Source organism: Somniosus microcephalus, unplaced genomic scaffold (assembly GCF_052327205.1).
Source record: "Somniosus microcephalus isolate GS21.2 unplaced genomic scaffold, FLI_Smic_1.0 unresolved_chr5, whole genome shotgun sequence".
Taxonomy (NCBI): domain Eukaryota; kingdom Metazoa; phylum Chordata; class Chondrichthyes; order Squaliformes; family Somniosidae; genus Somniosus; species Somniosus microcephalus.
In genome coordinates, this window is record NW_028225183.1 from 9,872,168 (window position 1) to 9,885,873 (window position 13,706).

General features: G+C 45.1%; 1 protein-coding gene across 1 annotated transcript; it reads left to right on the forward strand.

Annotated features, from left to right (window-relative positions):
* The first annotated feature begins 772 nt into the window (after positions 1–772).
* On the forward strand, positions 773–12,410 carry LOC147087489 (putative G protein-coupled receptor 139). Its single transcript, XM_085977803.1, has 2 exons — positions 773–958; positions 10,533–12,410. The coding sequence occupies exons 1-2, from the start codon at positions 892–894 to the stop codon at positions 11,441–11,443; spliced, it is 978 nt and encodes a 325-aa protein (XP_085833929.1). The 5' UTR covers positions 773–891; the 3' UTR covers positions 11,444–12,410.
* The last annotated feature ends 1,296 nt before the right edge of the window (positions 12,411–13,706 follow it).

Genomic DNA, 13,706 nt, shown 5'->3' on the forward strand with positions numbered 1-13,706 from the left:
CTGTATTAGTTTGAGGTGCTGTATTGGTTTGAGGGGATGTACTGGTTTGAGGGGCTGTATTATTTTGAGGGGTTTTATTAGCTTGAGGGGCTGTATTAGTTTGAGGTGCTGTATTGGTTTGAGGGGCTGTATTGGTTTGAGGGGCTGTATTATTTTGAGGGGCTTTATTAGTTTGAGGGGCTGTATTAGTTTGAGGGTCTGTATTAGTTTGAGGGTCTGTATTAGTTTGAGGGTCTATATTAGTTTGAGATCCTGTATTAGTTTCAGAGGCTGTCTTAGTTTGTGGTGCTTTATTATATTAGCGTACTGTATTAGTTTGAGAGACTGTAATAGCTTGAGGGGCTGTATTAGTTTGATGCGCTTTATTAGATATTTTATTTTTATTTGGTTTAATAGATTCATTAGTTTTAGCGTATATATTGGTTTCAGAGGTAATGGTCATTTAGGACATGGGTAAATTAAGAGCGCAGCCCCAGCCCAGAGTGCTGCACTGAGAGGGCACTCTAGCATTTGCAGTTTGATTACTGAATGAGCACAACAGCATGAAGGACATCACAGAAACAATATGAGATATGAGATGTACTGAAGGTGTTTGAAACAACAAACCTAGTGCTGGGAGAACACAGCTTGCAATTTCCATTGGTTAATTAATATGATCAGAATTCTCAAGTCTTTGGGGTTTTCAATTTAAAACTCAGCGCTAAATATATTCCATTATAACAGGGAATTAACTTGGCTGTCGTAACTTGTTTGTTCAACCTTTTAACAATGTTGCAACCTCAATCTCCCCGTGGAGATCGCGCAGGGTATAAATGAAAGGCTGTGGGATTCGGCTCAGAGTATAATTCAGAGAGATTGCCTGCAACACGGACACATCGCTTCACACAGAAAATGTATCACACATTTGAGAGTGTCCAGAAAATATATTACATGATCCTTGCCGTCATTGGAGTTCCTGGTAAGTGATAATAACCATTGAAGTTGTGTAAATCTGTCTGTGAGCTGTTCTCTGCTTTAGCTCTCTGGCTGATAATGTTACATGCTCGTCTAGTGGACATAGTTTTACAGACCTGCGATCAGTGTTTGGTAATTTCGTTAAGTCTAGTGTCTTGACACAACCTGTTTAATGCCATTTCCTGAACTGAAAATATACCTGTTTGTAGCGCACAGGCTCTCTGAATGATCAAGTTATTGCCGTTAGTGGAATATGATGTACAGTTAAATCAGTCCTCATTCCGGGAAATGTCTCTGAGAAAAGGTGTTAGTGCAATGGTCTGTCACTGTAAAATTGTACTAAGTGTGGGTCACTAACCAGAGTGGAACACCTGACCCCAGTGACTATGTATTACTTGGAGTATCTCTCACTGTAGAATTTTACTGAGTGTGGGTCACTAACCAGAGTGGAACACCTGACCCCAGTGACTATGGATTACTTGGAGTATCTCTCACTGTAGAATTTTACTGGTGTGGATCACTAACTGGAGTGGAACACCTGACCCCAGTGAATATGTATTACTTGGAGTATCTCTCACTGTAGAATTTTACTGAGTGTGGATCACTAACTGGCGTGGAAGAATTCAGTTCGACTTTGTAATCACTATTTTAGGTGACTGATTTCTCCCCTCCATTTGTATTATGAAGTGCAGCTCGGAACAGAGTGTAGAGCTGCGAGTTTGGTGAGAGAGGGAGTTCGGGGAGGGAGCTGTTCCTTTCTTTTTCTATCTTTGTCAGCTTCCAGGATAGCAGGAGTTACAAAGCTTTACAAGAGGGTACGGAGAACCAGCGGACGTTCGGCTCAGTGGCACCACCCCGCTCCCGCTCCCCGCATTTGGAGAAAAATAATAGGTGACATCACAGGGAAAAGGTTAAGGGATTGGTTGGTGAGTATTTTGCTCACTGCCCTTATCATTTAAAGCCAAGAACATTTATTAGTAATTGTAAGGTTTCAATAGTACTAATTTGTATCAGTAACAAATCTTATTAAAAGTAGTATCGTTTATTAATTAATAAAAATAAAGTAATTAAACCTCTATAATTAATGCAGGGCAGGTGATGTGTGGCGACTGCAGTATGTGGGAGCTACTGGATGCGTGATCCAGGATGAGCACATCTGCGGTAAGTGTCTGCGGCTCGAGGAGCTTCGGCTCAGAGTTGATGAGCTGGAGGCCGAGGTGCAGAAACTGCGATGCATCAGGGAGGGGGAAAGTTACCTGGCCACTTTATTCCAGGAGGCAGTCACACCCCTTAGGATAGTGTCTTCTGATTTGGTCAGTGGTCCAGGGCATGAGTATGTGACTGCGAGTGAGGCAGGTATGGGGATCCAGGACGTGGAGGAGCCTCAGCCTTTGCAATTGTCCAACAGGTTTGAGGTTCTTGCGAACAGTATGGATGAAAGTGGTGGCTGCAGGATGGATGAGCAAACTGACCATGGCACCGAGATACAGGAAGCCGTTCAAGCGGGGGTAGTTAATAGGAATGTAGCAGTAATTTGGGACAGCATAGTCAGGGAATAAAAACAGTTCGCTGTGGCCAAGAGTGAGATTACAGACAGCTGTGTTGCCTGCCCGGTGACAGGGTTCGGGACATCTGCTCTGGGCTGGACAGGAACTTGCAGGGGGAGGGGGAGGAGCCAGTGGTCGTGGTCAATGTAGGTGCCAACGATATAGGTAGTACTAGGAAAGAGGTTCTGCTGAGAGAGTATGAGCAGCTAGGGGTTAAGCTAAAAAGCAGAACATCAAGGGTAACAATATCTGCATTATTACTCGAGCCACGAGCAAATTGCCATAGCGTAAATAAAATAAGAGTGATGAATGCGTGGCTGAAAGCCTGGTGTGGGAGAAATTGGTTTCAATTCCTAGGGCACTGGCACCAGTAGTGGGGAAAGTAGGATATCTATATTTGGGTCGGTCATCACCTGCACTGTGCTTGGACCAGTGTTCTGGCGAGTCGTATAATTAGGGTAGTAGCGAGGGCTTTAAACTAAATATTGGGGGCATGGGATCAAATTAGGGAAGATGTTGTAATTTAAAGATTAGAGACAAGGCAATAGAAAAAGATATTAACGTGGAAAATGTTAAACAGACAGTGACAGGAATTATAGAGAGTACACAGCTAAGAGCAAATCAACAGATAAGGCGAGAGGTTACAAAAGTAATATAAAGACAAAACTAAAGGCACTGCATCTGAACGGAATTAGCATGCGAAACAAAGCAGATGAACTGAAAGCGCAAATAGAAATAAATAAATCTGATTTGATAGCCATTACAGAAACATGGCTGCAGGGTTATGTAGATTGGGACCTGAATATTGAAGTGTACATGATATTTAGGAAGGCCAGGAAGGTGGTAAAAGTTGGAAGGGTGGATCTGTTAATTAATGATGGTATTAGCACTATAGAGAGTGATGACTTAAGTTCAGGAAACCAGGATGTAGAAGCGGTTTGGGTAGAGATGAGAACTGATAAATGCAAGAAGTCACTTGTGGGAGTGGTGTACCGGCCAGCTAACAGTAACCATATGGTAGGATGGAGTATAAATGGAAGAAATAATGGGAGCTTCTCAGAAGGGTTCAGCAATAATCAGGGGATTTTAAACTGCATATAGACTGGAAAAATCAGACGGGCAAAGTTGGCACCGATGAAGAGTTCTTGGAATGTTTGCTGGATAGTTTCTTACAAAATCACGTTCTGGAGCCAACCAGAGAGCAGGCTAAATTAGACCTGGTGTTCTGCAAGGAGATAGTATTAATCAATGACCTCATAGCGAAGGCGCCCCTAGGTAGCAGCGATCATAATATGATTGAATTTTACAATCAGTTTGACAGAGAGAAGAGTGGGTCCAAGACTTGTAATTTAAGCTTACATAAGGACATTTAAGAGTGCATGAAAGCAGAGCTAGTTAAAGTGAACTGGCAAATTAGGTTAAGTGATAGATCAATAGAGTTGTAGTGGCAGACAATTAAGGGGATGTTTCAAAATACACACAATATATGCAATCGAACGAGAAAGGAAAATATCAAGGGGAGGAACCACCATCCGTGGTTAACTAAAAATTTTAAGACAATATTAAACTTAAAGAAAAAGCTGAAACTTGCGCAAAGATGGGTGGCAGGATTGGACAGAATGTAAAAAACTGCAAAGAATGACTAAAAGATTAATAAGGAGAGAAAAATTAGTGTACGAGTGAAAGCCAGCTAGAAATATAAAAACAGATAGTAGAAGTTTTTATAGATATTTATAAAAGAAAAGATTTAACAAAGTTAGCATTGGTCCTATAAAAAGTGAGACTGGGGAATTAATAATGGATAATAAGGAGATGGCTGTTGAATTGAACAGGTATTTTGCATCGGTCTCCACTATAGCGGATACAACTAAAATCCCAGAAATAGCTGAAATCAGGAAATGGAAGGGAGGGAGGAAATCAAGATAATTATAATCACCAGGGAAGTGGTACTGAGCAAATTGTTGGAGATGCGGTCTATCAAGTCCGCGGGCCTGATTGACTTCATCCTAGGGACTTAAAAGAAGTGGCTAGTGAGATAGTTGATGCGTTGCGTTTAATTTTTTTAATTTCCCTAGATTCGGGGAAGGTTCCTTTAGATTGGGAAATAGCGAATGTAACTTTATTCAAAATGGAAGGGAGACTGAAAGCAGGAAACTACAGGCCAGCTAGCTTACCATCTGTAATAGGAAAGATGTTAGCAACGATTATTAAAGGAGTTGTAGCAGGGCACTTCGAAAAGTTCAAAGTAATCAGGCATAGTCAACATGGTTTTGTGCAAGGGAAATCATGTTTAACAAATTTATTGGAGTTGTTTGAGGAAGTAACATGTGCTGTGGATAAAGGGGAAACTGTGGATGTACTCTCCTTAGATTTCCAGAAGGCATTTGTTAAGGTGCCACATCAAAGGTTATTGCAGAAAAGAAAAGCTCATATTGTAGGGGGTAACATATTGGCATGGATACAAGATTGGCTAGCTAACTGGAAACAGCGAGTAGGCATAAATGGGTCATTTTCTGATTGGCAAGATGTAATGAGTGGTGTGCCACAGGGATCAGTGCTGGGCTTCAAAATTGTACATTTGTATAAATGACTTGGATGAAGGGACCGATCGTATTGTTGCTAAATTTGCGAATGCCACAAAGTTAGGTATGATGATACATTGTGAAGAGGACATTAGAAGGCCATAAAGGGATATAGATAGGATAAGTGAGAGGGCAAAGATCTGGCAAATGGAGCATAATGTGGGAAAATGTGAAGTTGTTCATTTTGGCAGGAAGAATAAAAAAGAAGCATAATATCTAAATGGTGAGAGATTTCAGAGCTCTGAGATGCAGAGCGATTTGGATGTCCTAGTCCATGAAGCGCAACAGGTGCAGCAAGTAATTAGGCAAGCTAATAGAATGTAATAATTTATTGCGAGGGCAGCACGGTGGCATAGTGGTTAGCACTGTTGCCTCACAGCGCCAGAGACCCGGGTTCGACTCCGGCCTCGGGTGACTGTCTGTGTGGAGTTTGCACATTCTCCCCGTGTTTGCGTGGGTTTTCTCCGGGTGCTCCGGTTTCCTCCCACAGTCCAAAGTTGTGCGGTTTAGGATGATTGGCTATGATAAAAACTGACCCTTAGTGTTAGGGGGATTAAATACGTGGGGTTATTGGGATAGGGTGGGATATGTATTGGTGCAGGGGTTACGGGGATCGGGTGGGATATGTGTCGGTGCAGGCTCGATGGGCCGAAATGGCCTCTATCTGCACTGTGAGGTTTCTGTGATTCTGTGAATTGAATACAAAAGTAGGGAGGTTATGCTACAGTTACACAGGGCATTGGTGAGACCACACCTGGAGGACTGTGTACAGTATTGGTCTCCTTATTTAAGGAAGGATGTAAATGCGTTGGAAGCAGTTCAGAGAAGGTTTGCTAGACCAAAACCTGGAATGGGCGGGTTGTCTTATGAGAAAAGTTTGTGCAGTCTTCGCTTGTATCCGATGGAGTTCAGAAAAGTAAGAGGTGACTTGATTGAAACATATACGATCCTGAGGGGTCTGGACAGGGTGGATGTGGCGAGGGTGTTTCCTCTTCTGCGAGAATCTAGAACTAGGGGTCACTATTTAAAAATAAGGGGTCACCCATTTAAGATGGAAATGAGGAGAAATGTTTTCTCTCAAAGGGCGGTGGATGCAGAGTCTTTGAATATTTTTAAGGCAGAGGTAGATAGATTCTCGGTTAGCAAGGGGGCGAAAGGTTATCGGGGGTGTGCGGGAATGTGGACTAACCGGATGAGCCATGATCTTATTTAATGGCGCAGCAGGCTCGAAGGGCCGAGTGGCCGACTCCTGCTCCTAAATCCTATGTTCGAAATTGATGGCGAAAGAGAATATTTTTGCTTTTGGGTAAAGATGTTTTAAAAACGCGTATGAAGTGAAATGCATTGATATTGAGCTGCAAGAATAGAAACAGGTTTAAATACTTCTCTTACACTAAGAGTAGTTACTGTAAGCACTTCAGTTGTTTTAGTGCTGAATATTCCACTTCCCCCAACACGTTCCTGTAAGCCTGTGGGTCATGAGTGCTGAATTTCATTATCTGTCTACTAGTCAGGATGAATATTAGGCTGTGGTTTTTGATTATTGCACTTCGGAAACTGATTAATGTTTGACAGATCAGTTCTTATCTATGATTCAGAGGGCTAGAAATTCATCATAGCCTAGGAATGGGCTGTAGCATTAGAAAAGTTGGAGAATTAGTGTCAGGCGCTAATGCTTTAGCGAGCATGCAACATTCATGCACAATGCTCAAATAAATGATTGGAAATCTATTTCAAGTTTTTAACCACAAGCTCATTGGCATTACACTCAAAGGGTGGACCAATATCAGTAGCACTCTAATCACAAGTCATGATTGCCGTAGGCTTTTTCTTGTTCTGGAAGGGAAGGATCATTGATGCTGCAGAACTTCATTCTCAGCATGGCTGGCTGTGCAGCTGCCTCAGCAAGCTTCAGCAGGTCACGGAAAAGGAGCTGGAGGACTAAAGCAGCTGTAGTCATTGCAGATCCATGCCCCAGGGAGAGTGCCTGCAGATTCTGCGATTAAACATTGGAGGCATTGGTGTTCGCTGTGGAGAGATGGATGGCGGTGCACTACCCAGCAAGTGGCAGAAGGCCCTCGCCAGAAGCCTTCTGCCCCATGGGTAGGGAAGTAGCGCAGCACGTCTTGGGCAGAACTGTCATCCCCTGGATCCGCACAAAGTGCAGGAAGAAATTTAGCGACTTCACTTGGGTGGACAGGGTGAGTGAATGCTTTTACAAATCTATGTACCGCCATCTGAACCAATCTTCACACTCCACGAAAAGCACCACACCCGCAGCACTCAACCACCAACAAAATCTATCTACCAACACTCACAGCCACATCTCACACCTTGCACACAAAGACACCTATACACCGATGGCAAGCACATCAGCCAATCACATTGTTCCACAATCACTCACACACTTTCCTTTCCTTTCCTTCCTTTCGAAGGTCGTTCAGAACAGGAGGGGGCAGTAGCGCGCATGCGGTGTCCAAGTCGACACCTAACCACTGTCTGCGCTGGAGAAACGAGTGCTGCAGATTATTGGGCGCCAGGTGGCGGATGCCGTGGCCACCGGCGACGTTGACCCCCTTGGGTACAACAACGGTATATTCTATCCTAATCCTTCTTCCAACATCCCTCTTCCCCCTCACGCCACAAGCCATTCACACATTCCCCCTAATCAGACTGTATGCATGCATTTCTCCCCTTCTGTCCCCTCCCCTCACCTTAGCATGACTCTTGTGCCAGTAAGCTTTAAAGTAATGAGCAAGCAGCTGAGCAGCCTGTCCCTGAGGGCACTATACAGAGCGAGGTGGAAGAAGAGGAGGAGGAAGAACACACCGAGTCATTGCCTCTCTCTCCCTTAGGCACCAGCTCAGACACTGGCACTACTCCTTCTTTACAGGCTAGTATCGTCGCCGGATCTGCAGAAGGGAAGGCACCGGTGACGAGTGGGCTGCAGCAAGGCAAGGGGGAAAGGGTAGCTCGGGGCCCATCTCCCAGGAGGGCGAGTTCGACTGCGTGTTCGGCTGCACAGGACTCAGATCAGGACCTCGATGGTGAGGCTGCTAGAAGAATGGTGATGGGCATGCACAGGGAGATGATAGGTGCAATAGCAAGGTTGCCCGAAATCACATCGGCAATGATAAGGAGCATGGAGGAGTCCGCCCACAAACTTGCACAATGCTTTGCACACACCTTGTATCCCATCATTTCCAGTCTGCAAGGAATGGTAGATTCCCAGAGAGACCTTGAGTCCCAGACCCGAAGACGCCTGTGAATGGCAAGCTGGCAGCTTCCATTGCAGCACAGGCAGAAGTGACACAACGTTTAGTGCTGTAATGCAGTGTTTTCTTGGTGGTATCCAAACTCAGACAGGTGCCATGCAGTCTCAGCTCTGACAGCTGCCATCGTGGCTGAGTCTATCACTGTTGACCAGAGCTTTCACGATATTTCAGCAGGTCAACAATCTGTGTTCCAACAGATTTCTTGGGATGATGTGGTGCTGCCCCGGGAGAGTGTCAGTGCATCAGTGGAGCAAGAACCTGCTGTCTTCTCCAGAATCACAACATTCCTGCTCCCACAAATGCCACTAAGCCTTTGCCTGTCATCCAGCCAGCCCAGACAACTGCCGCCCGTGCTGAGGTGGTGCAGTCTCTAGCTGGCCATTCCAGGCCCAGAGCTGGTTGAGTCGCTCTTCAAGACCACCTTAAGTATCCCGCAGGGAAACTCAGCAGCCTTCCACCAGTCCTGCAGCAGCCACTAGGTCAAAACATCGTAGGAGCACTGGCGTGGGCAAATACACAGTAACGAGAAGCACCCAGCGACTGCACAGGCGTGAATAGTTAATTCATTTTTATTAAGTATGTGTTCACTGATTATTCATAAATTTATTCATTAACTTTTGATCCTTGAGTGGTGTCTCTCACTTCTTCTTTGCGCTGTGATATGGCCTGAAGTAAAGATGGTGATGTGGTGAGCAATGGAGATCTGTGGTATACTTCATTCGTATGTCAGTTATTTGAGTTGGTCACGGACCGCCCTTCTGGAAGGCTGATAGAGTGGATGTCTCCTCCCTCTCTCCTGTTGCTCCTCCTCCTCGTCTACCTCCTCGTGGTCCTCATCCTCCTCTTCCTCCTCGAACTCCTCCTCCACATCCTCCTCACCCTCTTCCTCCTCCTGAGGTGCTCCCGTAATCCCAGGTGGCAAGGGCTGGGCTCCCAAGTTGTGGCGCATGCAGCAAACATCAGGAAATGTGACACCCGCTCCAGCAAATACTGGAGGGCTCCTCCCGATCGGTCAAGGCAGTGGAACTGTTGCATCAGCATGCAGATGGTCTGCTCGATAATGTTCCTGGTGGCAGCATGGCGCTCATTATATGACTGCTGGGCAGGGGCGTTGGGTCTGCAGAGGGGAGTCATGAACCAGATGGAGAGCAGGTAGCCCTTGTCTCTGACCAGCTAGCCGTGAGCTTGATGTGGTGGCTGGAAGATTGCGGGCACACCAGTCTTGGGCAGGATGAAGGCTGGTGCGTATATCTGAGGTCCACCCACCATTCTCTGCCAGATTCCCTGGCCACTGGAACCTTCTCCTCTTTTACAGATTTTCCGTCCTTGCCTCCCCCTCTGTTATTCTGCTACAGCCATTTATTCCTGATCTGGTCCAATCTTTTATTTCTTTAATTGTCCTATCTCCCTTGACCAATTATCCATTTTATTCCTGGATCACTTCTGCCCTCCACCCCAGCATAGACCTCTCAATTGCTCTTTCCTCCCCTCCCCTACTTTTCTCTGGTTCTATCATTGCTTTAAAACTGTTAATATCTAATATGTTTCAGTTCTGATGAAAGATAGTCGAACTTAAATGTTAACACTGTTTCTCTCTCCACAGATGATGCCTGACTTGATGTGTGTCCACATCATTATCTGTATTTATCAGAGTTACAGCATTCTTAATATTGTGCTTTTGATATCGACCAGGCGGGTTCGGTAGGCAGGTTATAGTTTTGTCGTTGACAGCTTCCCTGCATGAAGTCAGCGGGATTGGCCAGCTTGGGTTTCAGTCGGGGGGGGAGGAATCTGGAGAAGATCGCAGGACCAAGTCCATGGCCCTGAGATGCTGGGTGGCCGATCCTGGGTTTTTTTCCGATCCCCCGGCCCCGGGGGGTGATGGCTGTCCAATACCAGGGTGTGATCTGATCCCCGAACACGGGAAGGGTTCTGCAAATCCGGGGGCGGTCCAATCACGAGCCAGGATGGTGGTCCGATTTATCTGTTAAACTCGGAAGCAGGTGGTCTGGAGGCGGGCTGTGGTCGGATGGAGATTTAAACCTGATAATCTCTGACCCGACTAAAAAACAACCCGTTCTTGGTTATAAAATACGGCCCATATTCTCTGGGCCCAGATACGGAGAATGTTTGATCAGTAGTTTGCATTCTCTTTTCCCTGCTCTTTTTTTCAGTTAATTTAGTGGCGATTGTGATCCTGTCCCGGGGAAAGTGTGGGCTCTCCACCTGCACCACTCGCTATCTGGTGGCGATGGCAGCGGCAGATCTACTGGTCATCATCACTGAGGTCATACTGAACCAGATCAATTGGTATTATTTCCAAATGTGTTTCCTGGACATCACTCCTGTGTGTAGTGTTCGCACTGTCCTGGTCGGTGCAGCCACAGACTGTTCTGTCTGGTTCACCGTCACTTTCACCTTCGATCGATTTGTGGCCATTTGTTGCCAGAATCTGAAAACAAAATATTGCACTGAGAAAACTGCGACTGTGGTTCTGGCAACAACCTGCATTCTGCTCTGTTTAAAAAACGTTCCCTTCTACTTTATATTTAAACCAGGAGAGATAATCGACAATGTGCCATGGTACTGTTACGTAAAACCAAGCTATTATTCTGAGCCCGGTTGGGTCGAATATGACTGGCTTGACACAATTTTAACTCCATTGCTCCCATTCGCTTTCATTTTGTTGCTCAACGCTCTGACAGTCAGACACATTTTAGTGGCCAGTCGAGTCCGTAAGGTACTGAGGGGTGAGAGCAAGGGAGAGAATCGCAGTGACCCAGAGATGGAGAGCAGAAGGAAGTCTGTGATTTTACTCTTCACCATATCTGGCAGCTTCATACTTCTGTGGTCGGTATATGTAATATATTTCATATACTATTACATTAGAGGTGTAGATTCCAATTATCACAATGATTCTATATCTATCTTTAATGAAGTCGGATATATGCTGCAGAATTTAAGTTGCTGCACAAACACATTTATTTATGGGGTGACCCAGTCCAAGTTCAGAGAGCAGTTGAAGAGTGCGGGGAAATATCCGGTTGCCTCAATTATTCAATTAATTAAGAAGCAGAACAACTGAGCGCAGCCCAGATTCGGGTCCCAGTGTTTCCAGCCCATAAATCTAATACTTACCCCAGAATGCCATCAACTGTATTACATCAGGAATCGCTGGTGATCTGAAAATAGAACCATCGGCGGGGCAAGCACTTTTTTTTAGAACGCAGCAACATTTCTGACTGAGAGTTCTCACCTTGTCTTTCGGGACAGGACCACTAGCTTTTTGCATATTTAGTGCATCAGTTCACTTGCAGCTTCCAGAGTAAGAGCAACGTCAATAGGAAGGCAGGCAGAGCTGAGCGGTAGTTCTGGTGCTTATATTAAAAGATTAAGCAGCACTGAAACCGGATATTCGGCCCAACTAGTCTGTGCTGCTTATTGTGCTCCTAACGAGATTCCTTCCATTGGGTCCACCTCATCTCAGCCTCTCAGCAAAAACATCTTACATTTATACAGCGTCTTTAACGGAGTAAAAGATCCCAAGGTGCTTCACAGGAGGTTACAGAACAAAGGTGCGGTAGAGAGCCAGTAATGTATAGGGGTGGATCCCAGAGCTTAGTGCCGAAGATTGACAGCTGCAGTTTGTTGGCAGCAATAAGTGTAAGAAGTAGATTCCCGTCCCTGAACTGTCACAGAACTTCCTGCTCCTACATCGATTTGCAATGTATTGACAGAAAGTTGTTTTTGTTGTATCTGTTGGGGGATCTGTAACAGCAAATTTTAGCCAACCAATGAGAACAACCTTCAATTTATTTTACATGTTGTTATTTAATGTGTACTGAATTTTTTTTTGCTGTTCATATTCCACACTTCTGGTAAGTAATTTTCAGCCTCTGATCTCACTCTGTACTCCGGGCAGTCACTGAGTGGATAACTAGTGCCTGGCCCTGCTGTATTCTAACAGTAATGTGGTATTACTTTGTTCTTTTTGTCCAAGTTACTTTGTGAGTTTTGAAGAATTAAGAATAAAGATTATTGATTTGATTTGATTTGACATGAAATTGGTCATTTTCTTCTGAACTATTGATAGCTAGGAAAGTAAATGTTTTATTGTAAAAGGAAGTTGGAAATATCAATTTATTTACCGCCTGTCACAAACTTGGAACGTCCCAAAGTGGTTTTGCAGCCTCGGGTCAGGAGTCACACGCGGCACACATTGGGCGTGGGGCTGGAGCCGGAATCCGTGTTCAAAAAGCACCAATCACTGACATGATTGTGGCGTCATCCACCACAGGGCAAAAGGCAACAGCTGGCGGCCAAGTTTGTATCACCTATAGACGGCCAGGTTTGTGTTAACAACAGCCGGCATCTTTGTGTCACCTGCAGACGACCGTTTCTCTGTGACCTACAGGCGACCGTGTTTCTGTCACCTACAGAAGGCCAAATTTGTGTCACTTACAGATGGTTATATTTGTGTAAGCTACAAACAGCCATGTTTCTGTGCCCTGCAGACCGCTATGTGTAAGACACGTGCAGAGGTCTTGGTTGTATGACCTACAGACGGCCATGTTTGTGTCATCTACAAACGGCCATGTTTGTGTTACCTACAGACGACCAGATTTGTGCCACCTACAGACGGTCATATATTTGTGTCACATACTGATGGCCATGTTTATGTCTCCTACAGACGGCCATGTTTGTGTCACCTACAGACGGTCATATATTTGTGTCACATACTGATGGCCATGTTTATGCCTCCTACAGACGGCCAAGTTTGTGTCACCTACAGACGACCATATTTGTGTCACCTACAGACGGCCAAGTTTATGTCACCTACAGACAGCCAGGTTTTTGTCAGCTACAGATTGACATCTTTACGTCACATACAAACTGTTTCCCTCACCTACTGACAACAATGCCTGTGTCACCAGCAGCTGGCCATGATTTTATCAGCTACAGACGGCCATGATTGTGTCTTCACTTTCCGGCCATGTTTGTTTCTCCTACAGACGGCCATATTTGAATCACCTAGAGACGGCCATATTTGAATCACCTAGTGATGGCCATGTTTGTGTCACCTACAGACGGCCATGTTTGTGTCATCTATAGACTGCCATGTTTATGTCACCTACAGATGGCCATATTTGAATCTCCTACAGGCGGCCATGTTTGTGGCATCTACATACGGGCTTGTTTATATCACCTACAGACTGCCATGTTTGTGTCACCTACGGCCAGCCTTGTTTCTATCGCCTACTAACAACCATGTTAATGTCACCTACAGAATGGCATGTTTGTATCACCTACAGACGGCCATGTTTGTGTCACCTACTGACGGCCATGTT